General features: G+C 46.1%; 3 protein-coding genes across 21 annotated transcripts in view; 1 reads left to right on the top strand and 2 right to left on the bottom strand.

The window, feature by feature from the left end:
- Window positions 1-3,337, bottom strand: part of LOC105075346 (uncharacterized) — a 138,138-nt gene extending 134,801 nt beyond the window's left edge. For 13 of the 19 annotated variants that reach the window (XR_012510312.1, XR_012510310.1, XR_012510327.1 and 10 more), the window contains exons 1-2: window positions 3,228-3,337; window positions 1,017-1,109 (exon numbers count right to left, since the gene is read on the bottom strand). The gene's annotated coding sequence lies outside the window, so the exon portion shown is untranslated. Of the gene's footprint in view, window positions 1-3; window positions 349-1,016; window positions 1,110-2,328; window positions 2,442-3,000; window positions 3,140-3,227 lie in introns of those variants that run through there. The other 6 variants (XR_012510315.1, XR_012510314.1, XR_012510309.1 and 3 more) reach the window with 6 other exon arrangements.
- On the top strand, window positions 2,683-4,805 carry COMTD1 (catechol-O-methyltransferase domain containing 1). Its single transcript, XM_074374284.1, has 7 exons — window positions 2,683-2,902; window positions 3,054-3,181; window positions 3,441-3,546; window positions 3,636-3,754; window positions 3,858-3,912; window positions 4,182-4,315; window positions 4,553-4,805. Exons 1-7 carry the CDS (start codon window positions 2,809-2,811, stop codon window positions 4,703-4,705), a joined length of 789 nt encoding a protein of 262 aa, XP_074230385.1. The 5' UTR covers window positions 2,683-2,808; the 3' UTR covers window positions 4,706-4,805.
- Window positions 4,806-6,769: 1,964 nt separating this feature from the next.
- VDAC2 (voltage dependent anion channel 2) lies at window positions 6,770-19,433 on the bottom strand. The gene is made up of 10 exons (XM_010963133.3): window positions 19,267-19,433; window positions 19,008-19,062; window positions 17,912-17,980; window positions 16,983-17,032; window positions 13,727-13,879; window positions 13,582-13,634; window positions 12,389-12,616; window positions 11,360-11,510; window positions 8,796-8,853; window positions 6,770-7,505 (listed from the first exon to the last, which is right to left on the bottom strand). Exons 2-10 carry the CDS (start codon window positions 19,036-19,038, stop codon window positions 7,414-7,416), a joined length of 885 nt encoding a protein of 294 aa, XP_010961435.1. The 5' UTR covers window positions 19,039-19,062; window positions 19,267-19,433; the 3' UTR covers window positions 6,770-7,413.
- Between the last annotated feature and the right edge of the window lie 1,557 nt (window positions 19,434-20,990).

The raw sequence follows: 20,990 nt of genomic DNA, 5'->3' as shown, positions 1-20,990 counted from the left end.
CACCCAGATGTGGTCAGGCTCCAGGCTGGCAGCTCCTCTGTGGAGAGAGGAGGCAAGCCCCGGGCAGAGGCCCATAGGCACCTCTGGGAGCCCACAGCTGCCGAGAAGAGCCCACTGAGGGCAGGAAGGGGACTGAAGGGCCACAAGGGAGGAGGAGGATTCCTGGCGCAGGGCCGCTGGGAGGCTGTAGGGGCGATCAGGAGGCCACTGAGGCCTTTCTGGCCTTGACAGACTCCACTTCCATGTCCTAACTTCTCTGAGCCACACTCCAGATCGGAGGAAACAGTTATCCCATGGGCAAGATCAGATGTAAAGATCAAAGGTGTATTCAGTCTGCCAGACGTGGAGCTTTAAAAAGAAAAAGTTTAACCCAAATGTTTTAAATTGTGAGGTTTCACATTAAAAGCCAGATTTCCAACCTCTCTTGAAAAAATCTGCTCTGGCCACAATGCGCCCTTCGTCCCACAGGGCAGCCAGGGCCAGAGCTGAGTGGCCACCACACTTTCTGATGTGGCGTGATTTCTGGAGCGCCACAGTCCCCACTGCCCTCTACCGCCCTCCCCTCACCTGCCTGCCTGGCCCCTGAAGATACTTGAGTTCCAATCCTTTAGGCGGAACCTGACTCCATGACCTTACTCTTCTGCCCCTGCCCTACCCAGTCCTGGGGGGCCCTGGGGGAAGGGGCCCAGCCTGTGTGATGTTAGCAGCACTGGAGAAGCAGCAGTTGGGGGCATTAGTATAGCAACTCAGGGGCCTCTTCCAGGCTCATTTTTGTGAACAGCTGTTTCCAGTGACCCAGTCTGGCTAAGAATTCTTCAGGGGGCAAACCCCCTGACTTCCTGATGGGGACCTAACAGCATGTACAGCCCCCAAAAGGGCAACTGAGAGAGGAAGAAATGATTCTCCCCATCCCCCACTGCTGGGGGAAGCTGCCCACATCCACGTGGCCCTCTGGGGAGGCCGAGCTCCCACTGTCACCACTGGGGCAACCTCCAAAGAGAAGAATAAAAACCTACTTTGTCTTCAGCCACCTGGCCTTCTAGGAAAGGCCCTGTAACAGATACACAGGCGACACTCTGCTCCCTTCATTGTGAGCTGAGACACTGGCACTGTAATGGAAGAGACAAGAAATGAGCAGTGAACGGGGGAGGGAGGGGGAAAAATTAAATTTTGCGTGATCAGCAAGGTTTCAAACAATCGCTCGCCAACTGAAGTGGGTGCCACGTCTATAAGTCATTCTGTTTTATAGACCATTAGGATCTCCAGAGAGAACCTGCATGGAGACCACTGCTTTTTGTTGAAATTAAAATGTCAGAGAAAAAGAAATAGAACAAAACAGGGAATCTGCAATTAATTACCAGGCCATAAAAATTCAATAATCAGGAGGCAGAGCAGCCGCGGGCCCAGAGGTATCAGAGCCAGTGTAACAAGAATGGAATACATTAATCTTTTCAAATTAGTTTTTTAATCTGACGGGGATATATGGTGACATGTCTCCCCTCCTCGCCTGCCCCCCACCTCCATGGGCTCCGGCCTAAAGCCAGGCTGGGGGAGGGAGGATCTGGTGTGAGCTCCCGGCCTGCCCAAACCCAGACCCCCAGACAGGAGAGCGCGCAGGTCTGCAGCCCCAGCTGAGCCCAGGGCCCCAGCAGAGGTGCCTGGAAAGCGCTTCTTGGGAGTTTGGGCCCTGCCAGGTCTGAAGAGCTCGTAGGTGTATCCTCCCTCCGGCTAGTGGGTCAGAGGGTTTACAGAAGCAAAAGCAGGGCCTGAGGAGTAAGCACGGAGGCTGGTCTCTCTGAGATTTGGTTTCCTCCTCTGGGAAACAAGATAATCTCGCAGCCTCACAGGGAGGCTGGCTGTACAGCTCCTGGTGCTCAATAAAATGCCCCTTCCTGGTACTAGGTTCCCCACTCAGCCGGGCAGCTCAGGCAACGAGGAGCCCCAGGCACCACCAGCAGGCTATTCAGAGAGCGTTTTAAATGCACATGCTGTGTGCTCAGCTCTGGGGGAGGAAATAAGAGCGGCCTCAGTCCTTCCCCTGGGGAATGAGACCCATCCACAGGTCAAAGAAACATTTACAGAGCCAAGCAGGGTGCAGAGACAAAAGGCTAGGGGAAGGCGCTTCTCTTGCAAGCAGGCCGTTTGGCCGGAGACAGGGAGCTGGGAGGACCCACCCAGCCCCCACACAGCAGGCTCCTCCCCCCGAACCCCTCCTGGGGACGGCGGGCTGATTAGTCAAAGGACCAGCCCCACCCCTGTGTCTGAGAGGAGGCCTCGCCCTCCGCTCCTGCTTGGCCTCCCCCAGGGTCCAAGGCTCCCGAGCCCCACCTCTGGTTTTGTGCATTCACTCCTTCAGCTTGATATCCTTGGTGGCCTCTCCTCATTCTCTCTGTGTCTCTCGGGGCCCCTTTCATTTCTATCACTTCGTACCGGTTACTATCCTGTTAAACCCAAGGGAGGTCTCAGCAAAAATGGCAGCGATGAGGAAGAAGCATAGCTAGGAGGGCATCAAGTTTTCCCTCTCTGACTCAAGGCCCTAGACCTCTGGCGCCGGAAGGGAGAACCCAGACCCCAGATACAGGGTTTCCTCCCTAAATGTAGGCGCAGTTCCGAACGCGGCCACCAGATGACGCCAGACCCACCGGGAGGTGTTTGCAGTAAGGCAGTCAGGCCGCCAGATGGTGCTCGAAGCCGCGGGTCCGCGGGCACTGCCCAGGCAAGGCGGAGCCGCAAGGGCCCGCGGGTCTCAGGGCGGTCCCAGCAGCCCCAACGCAAGTGACCTGGACGCCGCCGCTTCCTGCCAGCACCATGACCCAGCCCTTGCCCCGGCTTTCTGTGCCCTCCGCGCTAGCCCTGGGCTCGGTCGCACTCGGCGCCGCCTTCGCTAGCGGTCTGTTCCTAGGTGAGTAGGGCCGGGCCTTTAGCACCCTCTCCAGAGCCCCCGCGGACGGGCGGTAGGGCGCGGGAGCAGAGCCCGCGAATGCTGCGGCTGAAGCTCACCTCTGGCGCCCAGGAGCCCCAAGCCCTGACCCAGCACCCCCTCTGCCCGGCAGGGAGACGGTTCTCTCCATGGCGGCCCCGGCGAGAGAAGCGCCTGCTGCCCCCTGAGGACAGCCCCCTTTGGCAGTATCTACTGAGCCGCTCCATGCGGGAGCACCCAGCGCTGCGGAGCCTACGGCTGGTTAGCAGGGCCCCGTAGCAGGACCGGGGCAGGAACAGGCGCCCACCTCGGGCCCAGCGGGGCCCACGTGGCTGTGACCTTGGGCTGGGCGGTGGCCCTCTCAGGGCTTTCCGGGCTCGGCTCGTCGGGCGCTGAGGGCGTTCTTTAAGGGCCCGCCCCCTGGGACACGCCCACAGCCACGGCCCTGGGTGGGGCTCTGAACCTGGGGCGGAGCTGGGTGATTGGCAGGGCTAGTGCGAACCTTTCCTTCCACGCGCAGCTGACCCTGGAGCAGCCGCAGGGGGATTCCATGATGACCTGTGAGCAGGCCCAGCTCCTGGCCAACCTGGCTCGCCTCATCAAGGCTAAGAAAGCGCTGGACCTGGGTAGGGCGCACGGCCGGGGTCATTGGGGGCCGGAGTCACTGGGCCGTCCCCCTACTCTGGCCTGAGCCTGACCGTGTCCCTGTCCCCAGGCACTTTCACAGGCTACTCAGCCCTAGCGTTGGCCCTGGCGCTGCCCCCGGCTGGGCGCGTAGTGACCTGCGAGGTGGACGCGGGGCCCCCAGAGCTGGGGCGGCCCCTGTGGAGGCAGGTGAGTGTCCCACGGACCTGAGGCCCTCGTCAGGCCCCTGGAGCCCAGCCACTCCCAGCTCCAGGAGAAGGGACATGCTGGCTCTGACCCACGCCTTCCGCAGGCTGAGGAGGAGCACAAGATCGACCTTCGATTGAAGCCCGCCCTGGAGACCCTGGGTGAGCAACGGAGCGGAAAGGGCCTTGATGCCATTTCCCTAATGGGACCACCGGGCACGAGCTAGTGACCCCGTCCACCAGGCGAGCTTGGGCAATGACAGCCCCTCGCCGCCCGGCCTCACGGTACGCGGCCACATGCAGGGTGGCAGGGCCGGCGCCCTCGAGGTCCGAGTCCCTGCATAGTCACAGCGCCTGGGCCGGCCTGGGCGGGGGCTTCCGGCGCTGGGGCCTGCGGACTCAGCCGTATCTGCCCCTCCCTCCCCCACAAGACGAGCTCCTGGCCGCGGGCGAGGCTGGCACCTTCGACGTGGCCGTGGTGGACGCGGACAAGGAGAACTGCACCGCCTACTATGAGCGGTGCCTGCAGCTGCTGAGACCCGGAGGCGTCCTCGCTGTGCTCAGTGTAAGGGACAGTCCGGGCCAGAAGACCCTCCGGGACTGGGTCACTCTTTTCCTTAGGCTTCTCCCTATGCCCTGCCCCCATACCCTGGAGCCCCGCCTAGTAAACCATGTAAGCTTCTTCCCCGAGCTGAGTCCCAGGCTTTCCGCTGCCCGGGTCCTGGGTCCCCAGCTCTCGCCCGCCACCTGCTCAGGCAGCTCCCCAGGCCCCGCCCCCATGATGCCCGCCCCACCCCCGCAGGTTCTGTGGCGTGGAGAGGTGCTGCAGCCTCAACCGCAGGACAAGGAGGCCCAGTGTGTGCGAAACCTGAACGAGCGCATCCTGCGCGACGCCAGGGTCCACATCAGCCTCCTGCCCCTGGGCGACGGCCTCACCTTAGCCTTCAAGATCTAGGACTGGCCTCTGGCAAGTGGCCTCAAGGGAGGGGCCCTGGAAACACCAGCCGTTGACCTCGAGTTTTAAATCTGACAATAAAGTGGGGCCTGGGACACGATCTTCTGAGCCTCCATATGTGCTGAAGCTGGGTAGAGAGGGAAGGCCCCACACTAGCCACAACTTGAGCAAAAGGCCTTGAGGCCACAGATGTTCATCCCCTCCCTAACACATTCCTTAGGACTGCCTGGCACCAGGGCTGTGGCCTGACCACAGGAGCTTCCAGCTGACTGGAGGCAGGATATAGTCTTAATTGACCTGGCCACATCCAACTGGTCAGAACCACCCCCCCACCACCAGCTCCTAGGAGTTGCCTCCACTCTACAGGATCTGAGGGCTGGAGGCTTGGTAGAGGCCCCTTGGTCTCCTACAGCTCTTCCTAGGAGGGAAAAGTGAATGAAGTTCCTGTTCAGTGCAGCTGGGACTAGTGGAGAGACCAGTCTGGGATCTAACGGCAAGAAAGGAGCCTTACACCAGGAACTTTAGTAGGTTACACCAGCTCTGCTGGCCATTCGCCCATGTCCTCACAAAACTGTCGGCTTGGCCTCATCTCTGCAGTGGAGGCCCTGGTCAGTGGAAATCACACCTGAGAACCAAGCCACTTGACTTAGACCTGAGGACCTCAAGGTTGACGGAAGTATATACCCTGTCCTCCCCCTGAATTCCTGGAGGAAGGTGAGACACTGAGTGGGATCTCTGGCCAGAGGTGTGAAGACAGACAGGTAGGAGGCAATGTTTAACAAGTGCCCCAGAGGAAGATGAAGAGAAAGTTAGGCTCTCCAACACCAACATCTATGGGCAGAAGTGGAGAGGGAGCCAGGTTCATCACTCTGGTTACCTCCCTGATAAGTAGGAGGATAGTATCTCCACACCACAGATTAAGAGCAGGCGATATTACAAGTTCTTCCACTAACACTGCCTCAGGCAGAAATGGCATCAGCCTAGAATACAATTAGTTTGTAACCACCTAGTTAGGCCTGGGTGATGGAAATGAACCTGGAGGCTGTTAGAAGCAAGGCCATAGAAGCCCATGAGCCCACAGAAGGCAAGCTGTATAATCCTACAGCTCCTGGGATATACCCTGCATTTTAGACAACACTCAGGGACCTGGCTGTAAACCTATCCTCTCTTCCACTCATAATAGCATATTTGGCTGCACATGGGTGACTAGGTCCATTTTATTCAAAAGTATCCCAAAAGCACAAGGTGCTTTCACACCTAGTTTACACAGACATCTTGTTCTGCCTTTCTTACCTACCAAGTCCTAGCTCACTCAAATTGGTTCAAATTCCAACTTTCTGCTGTTAAGTCATGTCTTATTCACATGGGCCATTCAAACCAGTCCCTTAAGACAAATAGATCAGAAGGGGCCTTTGTGGCCCCCATTCCACCTGTGTGGAAAGCTTGTTTGGGTTTCTAATCTTAGATTCTTCTTGACAGGAAAATTTTCAGCATGTATCATTTTTTGGGTAATGAGTACATTTTATCTGTTCTCTCTCAGACTTAAAATTACTTCAGATGTAACATTATGAATTTGTTGAACAAAACCTTCTCTAACCTTTGATTGTATCCTTCTATCTCTTCCTATCAAAATTCCTCTTTCCTACTGTTCTAACCATAATCACCCATTCATTTCTATCATCCAACCCAAGTCCAGATGAAGGCCAGTGGCCACACAGCCTGAAGGCACTGTCTCTGGTCTCAAATTCAGGCCCAAGCTTTTTAGCCTATGCTTGGAAAGAAACGAGTTAACCACCTCTTAGTGGGGCCCATATACTCCCCTCTCACAGACCCTCTGGTTACTGACACTGTCTACACCTGACTCTATGTCCCTACACCTAGTCCCGTCCCACCTAACTAGAGCCTAGATCACTTCCACAGCAACAGCCTGAAAGAGTATGGTGTGTATACGAGCTTCAGCATCATCCCTTCATTTTCCTTTCTTCATCGTCACTTACTTTCTAAGCCCTCCTGGAGTTAACAATGACCCAATGTAATTCTGCACAAGTTTACAAACTGAAGATATAAAGGCATATATCTTATTTTATTGTCATCTAAAAATCGCATGGAGTCACTCTCGGGACACAGAAGGCTTCTATAAAGAGCAAAATGCTCACTGATAAAGTACTAGCTAGATAACCAGAAAGATGTGACCCTAGCTGAAAAGTTTTTAACTCTGCAAATACTTGGAGTCATTAATTATGTACACTTGTTTTATTCATAATTTGTAATGTTTGGGGATACCAAAAGTAATTCTAATAATGGTTGAATTTAACAAAAAATTTTAACCTCATCTTAAAACATTCACTGATCCATCTCATTCAATGGCAATATTCAATGTTAAAAGGAACATAAAAACAAACATGCACACAATTGCACAGTTTTCATAAAGGTCTATTTCATTATTGGTGGGTAGTGCATTTAACAGTTAAATACATTAAATAATGTATAGATGACTGCATGACTGCAGCATTGGTAACTAGATAGATAACCAATTCAACTAGAAACGAGCTAACAAGTAACTGTCTAAATATTTAAAATACAGCTCTTGTTTAGATCATCCTTTGTTTTGATCACCTTCTTGGGGGGGAAAAGCCTGCTGGTCACACTGGAAATATATTAAGGCCAAATCTTCTAATATCCATTCCCAGAGGTTTCTTTCAGCTAGATTAAGCCTCCAACTCCAGGGCAAGCCCAAGTTTGTGGCCTCCAGCGTTAATGCTCTTCCCATCTACCAGAGCAGACAGTGTAAGCTTCACACCTGTAAACAAAAGCAGACAACCATCATGTGCCTGAAACACCTTATGAAAGCCTGCAGCCTTCTTTAATAATCACCTCACAGCCTGCCTATCAGAGGACCTACTAGTGCCGGCCACCAGAGGGCGCCTGGGAGTATCTGATAGCAAAGAATTCAGTGGCACCATCCTGAATAAGGCAGGCATCAAGTCAGAGCATAAAAATGTTAATAAAGCTCAAATGGCTCTAGAAAATACAGTAACGTTCAATACACTATCCAGACTGAAAGACAATCATAACTGGATCCTGGAAAGGAAAAACTACATAGAGACATTTTCGGGACAAGTGGTAAAACCTGAACATACTGTGTATTAGATATTATTTTAATTGTTAATTTCCTTAACAATTGTGGAAACAATTGTATTGTAGTTACGATGTCATTTAAAATGGTGTAGCTAAAAATGCCTTACTCTCAGGACATGCATGCTAGGGCTAATGTGTCTACGTGTCTGCAAAACATTTAAATAATTCATAAGAATATGTGGGGGGTGGGGAGAAAAAGAGGATTATGTATCCAGACACAGAGGTAAAACAAATATGGCAAATGTTAGTAACCGGTGAATGTGGGGAATGTACAGGTGTTCATGGTACCATTCTTTTTTTAGGTTTCAAAATAGTCAGAAAGTCTGGGGAAAAGTTCCAAGTGCTTTAGAACCTTGCTATTCAAATGGTGGTTCAAGAACCAGCAACAGGGACATCACCTAAGAGCTTGTTAGAAAGACAGAACCCCTCACCCTAGACCTATGTGGATTTAGTAAGATTCCCCAGGTAATTCATCCACACACTGATGTTTGAGAAGTACTGCTCTAGAAAACACAGCAAGGCTCAAATACTATGTCAAGTAAATGAGACTACAGAGATCAAACCATCAAAACAATGAGTCAACTAAGATTGGAGAAATAAAAATCACTGAGACAGCCCAGGTCCAGGTGAGGAAAGTAAATACAGAATGGGTATTAAATCATAATACAGAATCACTGTTAACTTTCTCAGGTGTGATAATAGCATAATACTGCCAGAGAACGTTCTTATTCTGAGACACATGATGAAGCATTTAGGGAAATGTCATGACGGCTGAAACTTCCCAACAACCCATCATTTAAAAAAAAAGAAAAAAGGAAAGGAATAAAAAAGTGTGGCAAAAGGTACTTTTCTGTCAATTCTTCTGCATGCTTGAAAGATCTGCAAAAGCTGGGAAAACTAGTTTTCAAAACACTACCAGAACAATCCTACCTTATTAAGTAAGAGTACTTACCAGGCCTCAGAGTCTGAGTATAGCCCACTCCAATTAAACTAGAGTTGTTTACTTTTGCCTAAAATGCAAAAAGAAATGTAAGAAAAATTTTTGAATGGAGAGACAAAGCACCTGCATGTTACCCTATTATATAATTATGAAGCATTCATTTTTTTCACCTGTGAGGTAATAAAAAATTTAATAGTTATTAAGCCAAGCAAAAACCAGGTGCCACTTAACTCTTATCCGCTAAACTTAAAAGTAAAATTGTCAGCAGAACACAGTATTCTCACTATCTGCTGGGATGTGTCTACAGATAAGTTGTCCTACAGCACAGAAGCCTAAGCGCTCTCACAGAAACCGTCCTCACTGGTTTAATCTAGCACAAAACCGTACCCGAATGGCTAATGGAAACCCCCCAGGCTCGCTATGTGACACACGCCAGCCTCAAAGTACAGCACGTGAAGTTTAAATTTGTGGCTATGACACACATTACTACTCTCAGGAATGTTCAAAATCTCCAAAAGACAGGCATTTCCTCTGAAGAAACAGACCTTTACCTCACATTCTCAAGCCTCTCATTCACCACCCCTGCGTCTGGGCTGCATGTAACTGGACTGTGCTTGAGAAGAGGTTCCAATGGGGCATCATTCACCAATGCAGAACCGTGTCCTCCTTGCACAATTCTACTATTTTAGAATTTTAGTCACAAACCTTCAAGGGGTAAAAAGAACTCTGGAGAGCAAGACACGGTAAGGAGAAGCTCCTTGTAGTTCCATTCTCTCCTACTACTAACGTCACTGAGCCATACCAGAGGTAAATGGGGCAGCTCACCCCATCTCCAGGGCCTAGGTTGCCAAGTCGGGCAACTTCCCTCTTCAGCGTTTTGAGTGCTATGGTAACAAAAAGAATAAACAGCCTCTGGGATCAAAACAGATTTGGAAATGATTTGATGTCTACACTCTTTAGTAATGTGTAAGACCAAGACAGAGAGAGAAATGATATAACTAACTATACAGGCCAAAGTCACATAAATGGCACTCATATTCACTTGGCACTACAGCCAAGTCCTCTTGGGTCACCAAAGACCATGTGAGTTATTTGTCTAAGGAAGAAATGCCCCACTAATAAGCATCTTACGCCCAATTAAGAGCCCCAGACAACAGGATACAAAGTCCTACTATTTTAGAATATGAGTCAAGCATGAAACGGACTGGGCACTAGCAGCACTACATAGGTGGGACATACTAGATTATTTCCAAAGTAATCCCAAGAAGTAACTCACTGGCACACACAGGTCCCAAGCCACCTTCCCATTTTCCACTGTGAGAGGGCTGCATCTCCTGCTGGGCATTAAATCTGTGATGGTGCCACAGACATACATTTGAAGAGAACAGCACTATAGCTACCAGAGAAGTGTTGAGTGAATCCTGAGGATTTTTCTGCTACAGTGCGGTCAGAAATAAAGGGAAAAATAAATTAATACGGTCTTGCTTATGGGAAAAGCATTCTGGGGTAGGGTATAGGTCAAGTGGTAAAGTGCATGCTTAGCATGCATGAGGTCCTGGGTTCATTCCCCAGTACCTCTTCTAAAAATAAATAAATCAACCTAATTACCTACCACCCCCAATAAATAACTTTTAAAAAAAATTTTTTAAAGAAAAAAAGCATTCTGGGTGCGTCTCATTCTGATTACAACTATGCTAAGATAAAACAAAAACGGGGCTAAAATTTAACTGCCTAAGTTATCAAAACATACTGTCCTCAGGAAAGAAGATCACTTTATGTAAGAGAAATAACTCTCATGGAAAGTTTAACTCTCTTTCATTCCAGTACGTACAGTGCCCAATTTGTAAATAATTGACACATATGAACAGCTGTTCATCTGCCTGAAACCGGAGCCAGCTGCTCTACCCCCTCAGACACTGCACACCCTCTTACCCCAGTGCACAATGACTGAAGGAAGAAACAGCAGAGTCTAAGGACAGGACCAGGATGGTCACGCAACCCAGCTAACCCAGGAGAGGGGGGAGGAAATTCCTGGGATGCACCTGGTCACCCCAGACAGGAGGGAAATCATTAGACAAGCAGTCCAGTCCTGGCCCTACGCCTCCTTCCTTCCCTCTCCAGCAGTGGTCTAAGTCCTGCCTCTCTCCAAGCTTTGGTTTCCCCACCTGCAAAACAGCATGGGTACCAATGACCATTCAGATCAAATCTGAAGACATCTGTAAACCCTAAGAAGACAAACACAAAGTAACAATTAAAGTACTATTATCTCCCAACAAGAATGAGAACTGCCCAGGACCCAAAACACTGGCTTCCCTGGGCTCGGACAGGTTTGGGGCTCAGGGTTATTATCTACACTAATTCAGCAGCTTTTGAGGGTAAGCAAACTCCTGTGGCCTGGATATCAAACTTCTAACATTGTCTCCACTGAAAAAACAGCTTTACAAGTTCTAATCCCAATCTGTGTATAAAATGGGAATTGTATGAACTAAGTTCAAATTTTGACAACACAGTTCAACATACCCAAAAATTAATTCCAACAACCAAAAACCCCATCCTAAGCCCACAGCAATACTCACAGAAATGGAAGCAGTGGGGTCCAACTGATACTTAGCGGCAATGCCAAAGCGAGTGCAGTTGGTTCCTGATGTCCAAGCAAGGTTTACTGAAGTGTCAAGATCTTCACACACTTTCTGGTAAATTGATCCTCCAAATTCTGTCCCATCATTGCTATAAGATATTTTAGATTAGTCAATCTAGGATAGACAATGTAATAATGTCTAAGGCACAGGCTGATACTGTAGCATTACATTTAAATAAAAGCCACTGACCACATGGCTCTCTAGTGTTCCAATGAAAACTTTGAAGTTTTAAAAGGTCTTTTCCCAACCTATGTCCAAAAACAAGGCTTGGTCAAGTGATTCATGGTACACACATTAAGCAGAACTACCATAAGCTACTAATGATCATGCTGTAAAATACATAATGCTACAGGAAAATGATCAAAATGTATTAAGGTGGGGGGAGGGTTATAAGACAGCCTTTTCTGTATGTATATTATATGTATACAAAAACAAAGATGAAACACCAAAGCATTAACAATTAACAAAGATTATATATCTAGTGGGTGGAATGAGAAATTTTGTTTTTTTTCCTTTGTACTTCTGTTATTTACCAATGCACCATATTTATAAGGGGAAAATTCTTTTTAAGAATTTTTTTTAATTTTAATTCTTTTTAAGTCCTTTCCACACATACATTTAATTTGGGTTAGGAAAAAACACTATACATCTTAAGCAATCCTATCAAATGAGCACCTCACACATCACAGACAAGTCAAATGAATGCACAAGTAGAGTTTGGCAATGTCTTAGCCTCTTCTATCCAAAGTCCAAAGCCCATCAAACCTCATGTGAAATGAACACTTACTCTCTCAGCACCAAAAGTCAAACTAACATTTTTCACTATACACTTTTGAGGGGCACTCTAGGAATGGCCAGGGATGATCTTTTTATGTCCTTTAGGTTGCACCTAGATTCACAGGAAATGACAGGAGACATCAACATCACTGAGGTCCTGTATCATAATATCCACAAAGAAATACTCACACATTAGTGTGTAGCTGGAAGTCTCCAGTCCTGTAGCCCACTGCAAAGTTATTCCTTGTCAGCTTTGACTTGGCACTGTCAAAGGTCATCTGGTACCCAGCAAGCCAGCCCTCATAACCAAAGACAGCTGAACCATGGATTGCAGGTCCAGCAAAATCAAAGTCAACATCACAACCAAGGTTTATACACTCCCTCTTGTAAGATGACTTGATTTTACCACTTTTCTTTCTGGAAAAAGAAACAAACTGATTTAAAATTGATGCCAGTGGAAGAATGACACACATAACTTCTGCACAGAGGGCACACAACAGATTTAAACGAACTGCACTAGAACTGGGGAGCAGAGGCATACTTCATTGTTTTACTGTGGTTCACTTTAGAGCACTCCGCAGAGACTCTTCCCCTCCGCCCCCAATTGACGGTCTTTGGCAATCCGGCATCAAGCAAGTCTACTGGTTCTTCGTTTCCAACAGCATTTGTTCATTTTTTGTCTCTCTGTCACATTTCAGTAATTCTCACAGTATTTCAAACTTTTTCACTATTATATTTGTTATGGTGACTGTGGTCAGTGAGCTTTTGATGTTACTATGACTCACTGAAAGCTTAGATGATGGTTGGCATTTTTTAGCAATAAAGCACTTTTTAATTAAGATAGGTACATTGTTTTTTTCAACATAATGCTACTGTACACTTAACAGACTATAGTATAAACATAACTTTTATACGCACCAGGAAACCAAAAAACCCATGAGTCACTTTTTTTTTACAATATTTACTTTACTGTGGTGGTCTGGAACCAAACCTGCAGTATCTCTGAGGTATGCCTATTAAAAACGTAGCAAGCTAATCCTAAGGGGTAAAAAAATATAGCTCAATGAACTAAAAACAAGGGCACACGGGGCAACCTGAATGCCACCACCATAGGAAGACTGCTTTGCAGAAGTGGTTATCAGTCACAAAAGCCTATTAGAAACACGTTAGTTACCCAAGTTAGTGCCACAGTGATAAGAGGCAACTATCTGAAGGCAAGCCAACAACTGTACTGCTCATAGTCCAAAGGCAGAAACAGAAATTTCCCACCACAAGGCAGTTGAAGTTCAGTAAGCCATCAAAGCAGTAAATATGAACCGTTCCTATATATACCCAAGAGGAATGCCTTTAAATTTAAAGCAGATAAAAATGTCCATGCTTACCCCGTGTTTGGTGAAAAGGTGGTATCAAATGTCAGTTTCAAACCTTGACAAATCTATTTTGAAAGAAAAAGAATCTGTTTTCAGCTTTATTTCCTTTTTGAAAACAAAAATAAAATAACACTAAAGCACATTTTCAAAATGTTACCTGGTCTTCGATTGCGATTTCTGTTCCCAGAGTGTTATCAGTGTTCCACTTTTCTGTGAAAGTCAGGCCATACTCACACCATTTATATTTGGTCTCCAAGGTCCCAGTAACTTTACCAGTGTCTGTATTAGATGAACCAGATGTTGAGAATTCCTAGTAAGACAACAAATAACTTCATGAACTTTCTCATAAGCCTAGAAGAATCCACTAACTTACACAAATAAAAAGAACCCACGGACACATTTAGTAATTTCACTGATCTTTGTTCTAGCTTCCTACCTTCTGATACTGAATATATACGAGTGACAAATTAGCCTGTTAAGTTACTGCCAACTTATTGCTCACATTTCAACCAACCAATCACAAGTTACCTGTATCTAATTCTAAGTGAACAATAAACTGTATCGCTTTTAAGGAAACTTCTGCTAAGGTGATTTCATTTGGGATTCAAAAATCAGTAGGGAGAAAAAAAGGAATGAGCGTTTTAGTACTGCTTCCAATCTACACCTGATATTGAATAAAACATTAAACAGGTCACTACAGTTAATCACAGACCCCTTCATTAAAATCAGTTGATAACTGATACACAATTTATTACAAAATGGTTCCTGAAAATCCTTAAAGGAAAAGCACTCCACTGTAGGAATCCATGCCATGAACAAAAGATTTTTTTTAATTCTTTGGTAACCCTAATATTCTGTTTTTCCAACATAGCCACCACATTTTATGCCTTTCCAATCTTTCACATTCTCATTTTAAAAAACAAGTAGGGGGAAAGAAACTATACATTTATTCTACAACTGGTTTATATCATACATAATATATACTGTACTCTGTGTAACAGATGACAGTATAACAGAATAATTGAATGCAGTGATCAATTTAAAGTGCATTATATAATCTTATATTTGTAGCAAATATTATTAATCTGCCAATCCCTAATTGCACACTAACTGAAAAGGAAGGCATAATATGGAGGAGGCCTTATCTGAAACTTAAAGTCTGCTACAGATAATCCAGAAATCTAATAATCTTTCAGAGCACAGTACACAGAGGCAAACAATTCAAATCTTCCAAGATAAAAACATTAAAATGCCATCTGAGGGTTCTGATTTGTCTGCTAATGATGGCTATACACTTTGGTCACTGGAAAGCCAAGTTTAAAGACAGCTGATCTGAACTAATGAAGAGAAATCTGACCTGAAATTGTGATACCTGCAGAATGATGAAATACCAGAAACTGTATCACAATGGGAGAAAAGGCCAATTATCCTTCACTTAGAAAATAGAGTATTTGGATAACTATTGCTCTGCAGAGAAAGATACCCAATTCTTTAGGTCTTATACACAATTGCCTGAAATTAGATGCTTTCATTAACAGAAATTTCAAGTCAAAGCCCTCAATGCCCATACTAAAAAGCAATGGATTTTGTTAGGCAAGAACACTGATATAAAATTAGGAGTCCTGACATCCAGTTCTGGCTGTCATTTACTAAATGAATAACACTGAAGACAACACTTTTCTGGGTCTCAGTTACTTCAAATGTGGTAATAAAAACTACCTCTAGAGGATTCAATTGGACTGATGCTGAAAACTGCACATTCTCATGTGTTCCACACAAAAGGATGTATCATTAAAACAATATATGTGGAGCATGTTCTTCTAACAGACACTTAAGATGCAGCATGTGTATGAGTAGCTATTTTTAATCCCGAGTGACATTGATTAATGATTCTCGAGGTCCTACCCACTGCCATTCATCAGCCCATAGACTGAGCCAGTTTATATACATGTCAAAGAGTCCTCAAGACAGAAAACCAAGATCACGCTGTGATCTCTGACAAGAATTCAGCCGGATGACACCACTGATCAGAGCTTATACCCTTTCACTCCATCATCAAGATATTTAGGCTTCTATATTCTGGGGTGGCCTAGACATCTCTGCAGTTCAGGTGAGAAAACAGAACCAGGCATTACTGTGATATATTTGGGGCCAGGTACACATTACAAGACCAGTACCATGCTTTTGAATTACACACATTAAATGTAAATAAAAACATACTATATCTAATCAAGCTTCTATATATCCTTCATGTTCTTAAGCCTAATTTCATAAAATTCTTATCCACATTAAGCCTTTATTTTCCAACAAAGATTTTGATTTACCAAACAATCTAGTACTAGATAGACTGCTCTGACTGTTCCCTAGTTTAAAGTTTATTGTCTTTCTAGTCAGCAAGTAAGCTTTTTAAACACAAGGATTGAGTCGTCTTCTTTTTTCAGGAGGCCTTTTGTGTTTCAACAAATACACACCAAGTGGTTTATAAGGGGCCTCAATAGGTTAAGAGAGGGAACACAAAACAAACACTACTGTGACCTGTTACCTTAAGCAAGTAAGTCACTCAACCTCACTGAATATTCAGAATATTCAGGCTTCCTTTCAAACCAAAGAAACCAAATGACAGATGTGACCAATGTAAAACCCCAGAAATCCAAGTGGAGGCATTAAGAAACTACAAAATGATTAACTTTAATAAATAAAAGCTATTACCCATCCCCAAAACAATCTCAAAACAAAAAATTTTAGAAGAAAAAAAATCACAAAATTTTACTTTACTCTCTTTACAGGAGTCTGGTAGGCAGAATCAAGATCCAAGTATCAAAATATCAACCCTTAAAAATATTCAAATTTAGAACTCTCTAAATTCACAAAATACATATGGAAATCTTCCCCAAGGAGGGCTGCTAGAATATGACCATTATATTAATGATTAATACACTCAAATTAAGAGTTACTGAGTATTTTTATGCCCAGAACTCTTAATGCTTTTTATAGGCATTAAAAGAAAGGGTTACAAAAAGTACAACAGGTTCCCACATGACTAATGTCTTGCCTGAGTTACTAGTGCTTACAAAGAAATATGTCAAAAGACCACATCAAAATCAGTAATCATATTCAAAGCCAAAACAAATTAAGACGCAAATCCCTTAAAACAAAATTAACTTCTGTTTCTTCTTTAAGATTGAATGGGTAGGGGGGGTGGGTATAGCTCAAGTGGCTGAGCACACCCTTAGCATGCACTGGGTCCTGGGTTCAATCCCCCGTACGTCCTCTAAAAATAAATAAATAAACCTAGTTACCCCCAGCCAAAAAAAAAAAAGATGAACTGGGTAGAGATCGTATAACTATAACTATTTCATGGGTTGAAAAATTATATAAAGGCTACCAGAACTTATCAGATACCCAACACTCACCACGCCACTGCATGACTTTGTTTTCACATCCAGTTTCACCAAACCAAAACCTTCAAGTAAAGACCAAAACAGAACAATATGATTATTTTGTATAAAAGATGCATACCAATAGTTGAGTATACATTAAAAAACTCCAAAAACCCCAAATACAAAAACCAGAAAGTTTACACACTCAGAGGAGGATAAAAATGCATACTAATACACAATGCTTAAATGAAAACAATTTCAATTATTCTATGTAAACTGAAATGCAAAGGACAAAACATCTTTAGCTTTGCCTAGTATTTTGCTGTGTGTTTGGCACCAAAAAAAGGCTTTCAAACCATTTTATCAAAGCATTTATTTAAAAATGCCTCTCATATCTAAATGTCAGATCAGAAAATCAATCTAATTTGAATCTCAGAACAGCCAACCCTTTTTATTATTATAATTCAGGCATTTGGAACATTTACGCCAAAGGGGTATCTATCTCCCTTTTGGATTAATAATCTAAATAATTAGGGAAATAATCTAAAAGAGAGAGAGGGAGAGAGGAGCGTGGAACAAAATCTTCAAGAAAAAACAAATTTATTTGAAAAAAAAAAAAAAACCATTACCCTTTAGGAGTCACCACTGTAAAAGCAAAACAGCAATACATCATAATTCTATTCAACCGAGGTCTAAATTGTATCTGAAGGAAATAAAAGCACAATTTTTTTTTTCTTAAAGGTAAAATTTTTGAACTAACTTTGAAAAAACTGGAGGAAATTGGAGCAGAAGGGGATGTGGATTGTTACAGTACTACTTTAACAAAAATTTTACCTTAAATGTACCAAATACAAGAATTAATGCAGCCAAGATATCTACAATTTGAAGAAATTATTAATTTCCCTAAGCAATCCAAACACACACATTCATTTCAGATTGAAAATTTTTAAAACAGTTCTTACCAAACCCTTTGTTGAAAATATCTCTGGCAGCTTTGCCAAGGTCAGCATATGATGGAGGAATACACATTGCTGGTGGGAAGGAGAAACATTCCAGTGTTAATGTTCCTGTTCTCCCAGTCTGTCCAAAAACTAGATTATGATCTACCACCATCTTTAAACCCAAGCAGTCCAACTTGGTTTTGATTCCACCAGGAGCTGAAACTGTAGTCTAATATGATTCATGAAGGAGATATCAGCACCGAAGGCTTATTTCTAAAATGAGTAACCACAGTAACTGACTATACAAACTTGGGAAATTACTTCCGAAATATGAAAACAGACATTCTATGCCTAAATTTACACGTCTGTAGCCTCACCTCCTAGGACAGGACTAGTACAAAGAATCAAACACATACACGCATATATATCTATACATACATTTAAATCTGCCAAAATTCACTGGAATGGGCTGACTTAATCAAATAAGATAAAATCAAAACCTAGGACAAGTCCCACCCCCCCAACTACATCTTTTAGCAACCTCACTGAAGTCAAAACCAATTATTCTGGAGTGGGAAGAGAAGAGTAATTAATACTTATGGGACTTAAATATTGGAACTTTAAAAAAAAAAGGCCATCTGTTTAAGTGAAATCTACATTATGCTGTGAGGCTTAAAGGAAAGCAATCTGAACTCATGACACCAGTTCATTCATTCTACATAGCACGTCCATGCCCTTAAGAGCACATGTAATGACCTTGCGCTCTCACAAGGGGGGTTACTACTTCCTCAGGAAAAGTAACCGATCCAAATCCTCCAAAGACCGAATCCGACAATTAGTAACATTTTGCTTTTGAGTTCATCAAGGACACCTCCAAAAACTGCAGGGGAATGCGGCCAAAGACCCAACTTCCCTGGCCTAGTCCCCCTACCCGAAATCCAGTAATGCAGCCCCTCCTCCGCAGACCCAGGAGTCAGACGGTGGAATGGCTACCGAAAGAGGCGAATTTCCAAGTCCTTGGAGAGATACCGGGAAAGACGCTGCGACTTTCAGGTCAGTAGGCTTCAAGTGCCCGGACACCACCGCCCCATCCCGCAGAAATCCCCGCTCTACTTACGCCGCGGGCAGTTCTGTCCGTAGGTTGCCATGGCGAGGCCGCGGGAAGCGGTGATCTGCGGAAAGGACAAGAAGTGCGGTCAACGGGGGTCAGAAGCGGATCAAGAAGCCAGAAGGGGGTCTCAGACAGAAGGGAGAGGGGCCCTGGGGCAGCGCGGCCATCTTAGGGAGCCAGGGCCGACCCCGAGTCCGGCCCAGGCGTTCTGCTTGGCCGCCGGGGCCTAGGCCCACGGGTCGGAGTGAGGCGGGCGCGGCGGTACCTGGTGGTCTTCTGAGGGGGTGGGGGGCCGCTGCTGTCTCTCCGCTCTCAGGTGAGGCCGCTCGGCTGGCTTGGGGTCCGGCTGCAGCTGCGGCGCTGGAGGGCGAAGTGAAGGAGACACCGTTCCGCCCGCCGCAACCCTGTCCTCCCCCCGCCAGGACCCTGCCACTGCCCCTGGGGCTGCCCGCGGCGCCTGTCCTCGCAGCGCCGCCCGCTGCCCACTCCAACCTGCTCCGAAACGACCACGTGCTCCGAGAACACCCCCACCTCCTGGATGGGTCGCCTCGGTCCGTCGGCTAGGGCCAGAAAGGCAGAAGCTGCGGGACCTTGGGTCAGGCAGCGAAGAGGGCAGCCCAGGGGCGAGGGGGCGGGGAACGGCGGAGGCGGCGCGGAGGGGACCGCGCGGGCGGGGGATGGGGCGGTGGCCCCGCGCGCGCTTGTCACGGTGGGGCGGGGCGTCAGGAGCGTGCCTGCGCGGGACCCGGCGCGAATGGGCGCGGCCGCGCTCCCCGGGGTCACGTACTTCTCTCGTATTCCCTTTCTCGGCTGTGAGTAGCGCACGCTGCAGAGCCAATCCCCAGTCTAGGAAGGAGTCTGCTAAACATTGCCCCTTCTATCCTGAGTAAGTGCAGCGTGTGCTTCTGAAAGATGGTCTGCCTCTCCTGGCCCAAGGAGAAACGAGTGGGCCACCAGGGCGCACCTCCAGCCCCTCGTGCACTCCCTTCCTTCGTCCTCCTTCGACCATAGTGTAGTCACCATACAGGGCGGGACTCAGCCGGAGAAGCTCTCGGGCTGCCCTTTCCTAAACAAACTTGAGCACGTCTCAGGGTGCCCCGTCCCTCCCCTCCCTCCGCCCCACTCTCAAGCCCTAGGGTTCCTCTTATACCGCCTCCATCCCTACACACGCACCTGACCGGAACTCTCTCGGTGAATCAAGTGTGCTAGAAAATTTAAGAATCATGCTGACCAAGTATTAGAATGCTACACTTAAGTTCCCTGGGTGTACAGTGAGGTAGCCAACTCAACAAGAAAAAAAATGAGCCTTTTAATGAGATGGAAATGGCTCCGGAATCAGTCACCAATCTCAGCAGTTTATCCCCTCTGTACCCCATTTGCCTATCTATAAAATGAAAAGTTTAAATGAGATGAAGTGGTCTTTAATGGTCATTCAGCCATAGACTACGAGCAAAGCCTTTTCCCCTCTGACTCTTGCTCTGAAAGCCACCTCTGCTCAAATGCTTCCAAAGTTCCATCTCCACCTAAACCAGAAAAAAGATAGCTAGATAGACTTCCACGATGCAAACCTGGATTAAAGCTGCAGCCTGGTGGATTTCCCTCCCACGAGCAAGCCCAGTCAGTATCTTGCCTAGTCATGCATGGTTGGGATTGCTCATTGTAAACGGTCAGAAAGGAAGAGTCTTTGCTCCTAAGAGTTCAAGCACCAGACACACTGATTGATTAATCCTTCATTCAAGCTCAGACAGGTCAGTCTGAAGTCAGCCTGATTCCACAGGGTACTGGTCTGCTCTATGTTTGATACTATTATGAGGCTAATGGCAGAGACTGACATCCCATCACAACTGCAGCATAACACACCACTTCCCAGAAAAACCTAGTCTGCTCAGTCACCTTCATTACCTGCAGTAGGATTTATTCACAGTGTGAACTATCTGCAGCATTTTAAACCCCCAGAGAATTTCACTGTGCCACAGAACACAGATCTGA

Source organism: Camelus bactrianus, chromosome 11 (genome assembly GCF_048773025.1).
Source record: "Camelus bactrianus isolate YW-2024 breed Bactrian camel chromosome 11, ASM4877302v1, whole genome shotgun sequence".
NCBI classification, from domain to species: domain Eukaryota; kingdom Metazoa; phylum Chordata; class Mammalia; order Artiodactyla; family Camelidae; genus Camelus; species Camelus bactrianus.
This window is presented reverse-complemented; position numbering and strand designations above follow the sequence as displayed.

Excerpts from the sequence above, each read along its gene's own strand:
- COMTD1 (XM_074374284.1), top strand. The coding sequence starts at position 2,809 with ATGACCCAGCCCTTGCCCCGGCTTTCTGTGCCCTCCGCGCTAGCCCTG. Across the intron at positions 2,903-3,053 it reads CGCTAGCGGTCTGTTCCTAG|GGAGACGGTTCTCTCCATGG; the intron begins GTGAGTAGGGCC and ends TCTGCCCGGCAG. Across the intron at positions 3,547-3,635 it reads TAAGAAAGCGCTGGACCTGG|GCACTTTCACAGGCTACTCA; the intron begins GTAGGGCGCACG and ends CCCTGTCCCCAG.
- VDAC2 (XM_010963133.3), bottom strand. The coding sequence starts at position 19,038 with ATGGCAACCTACGGACAGAACTGCCCGCGGC. Across the intron at positions 17,033-17,911 it reads TATTTTCAACAAAGGGTTTG|GTTTTGGTTTGGTGAAACTG; the intron begins GTAAGAACTGTT and ends CTTTACTTGAAG. Across the intron at positions 11,511-12,388 it reads TTCCAGCTACACACTAATGT|CAATGATGGGACAGAATTTG; the intron begins GTGAGTATTTCT and ends AATATCTTATAG.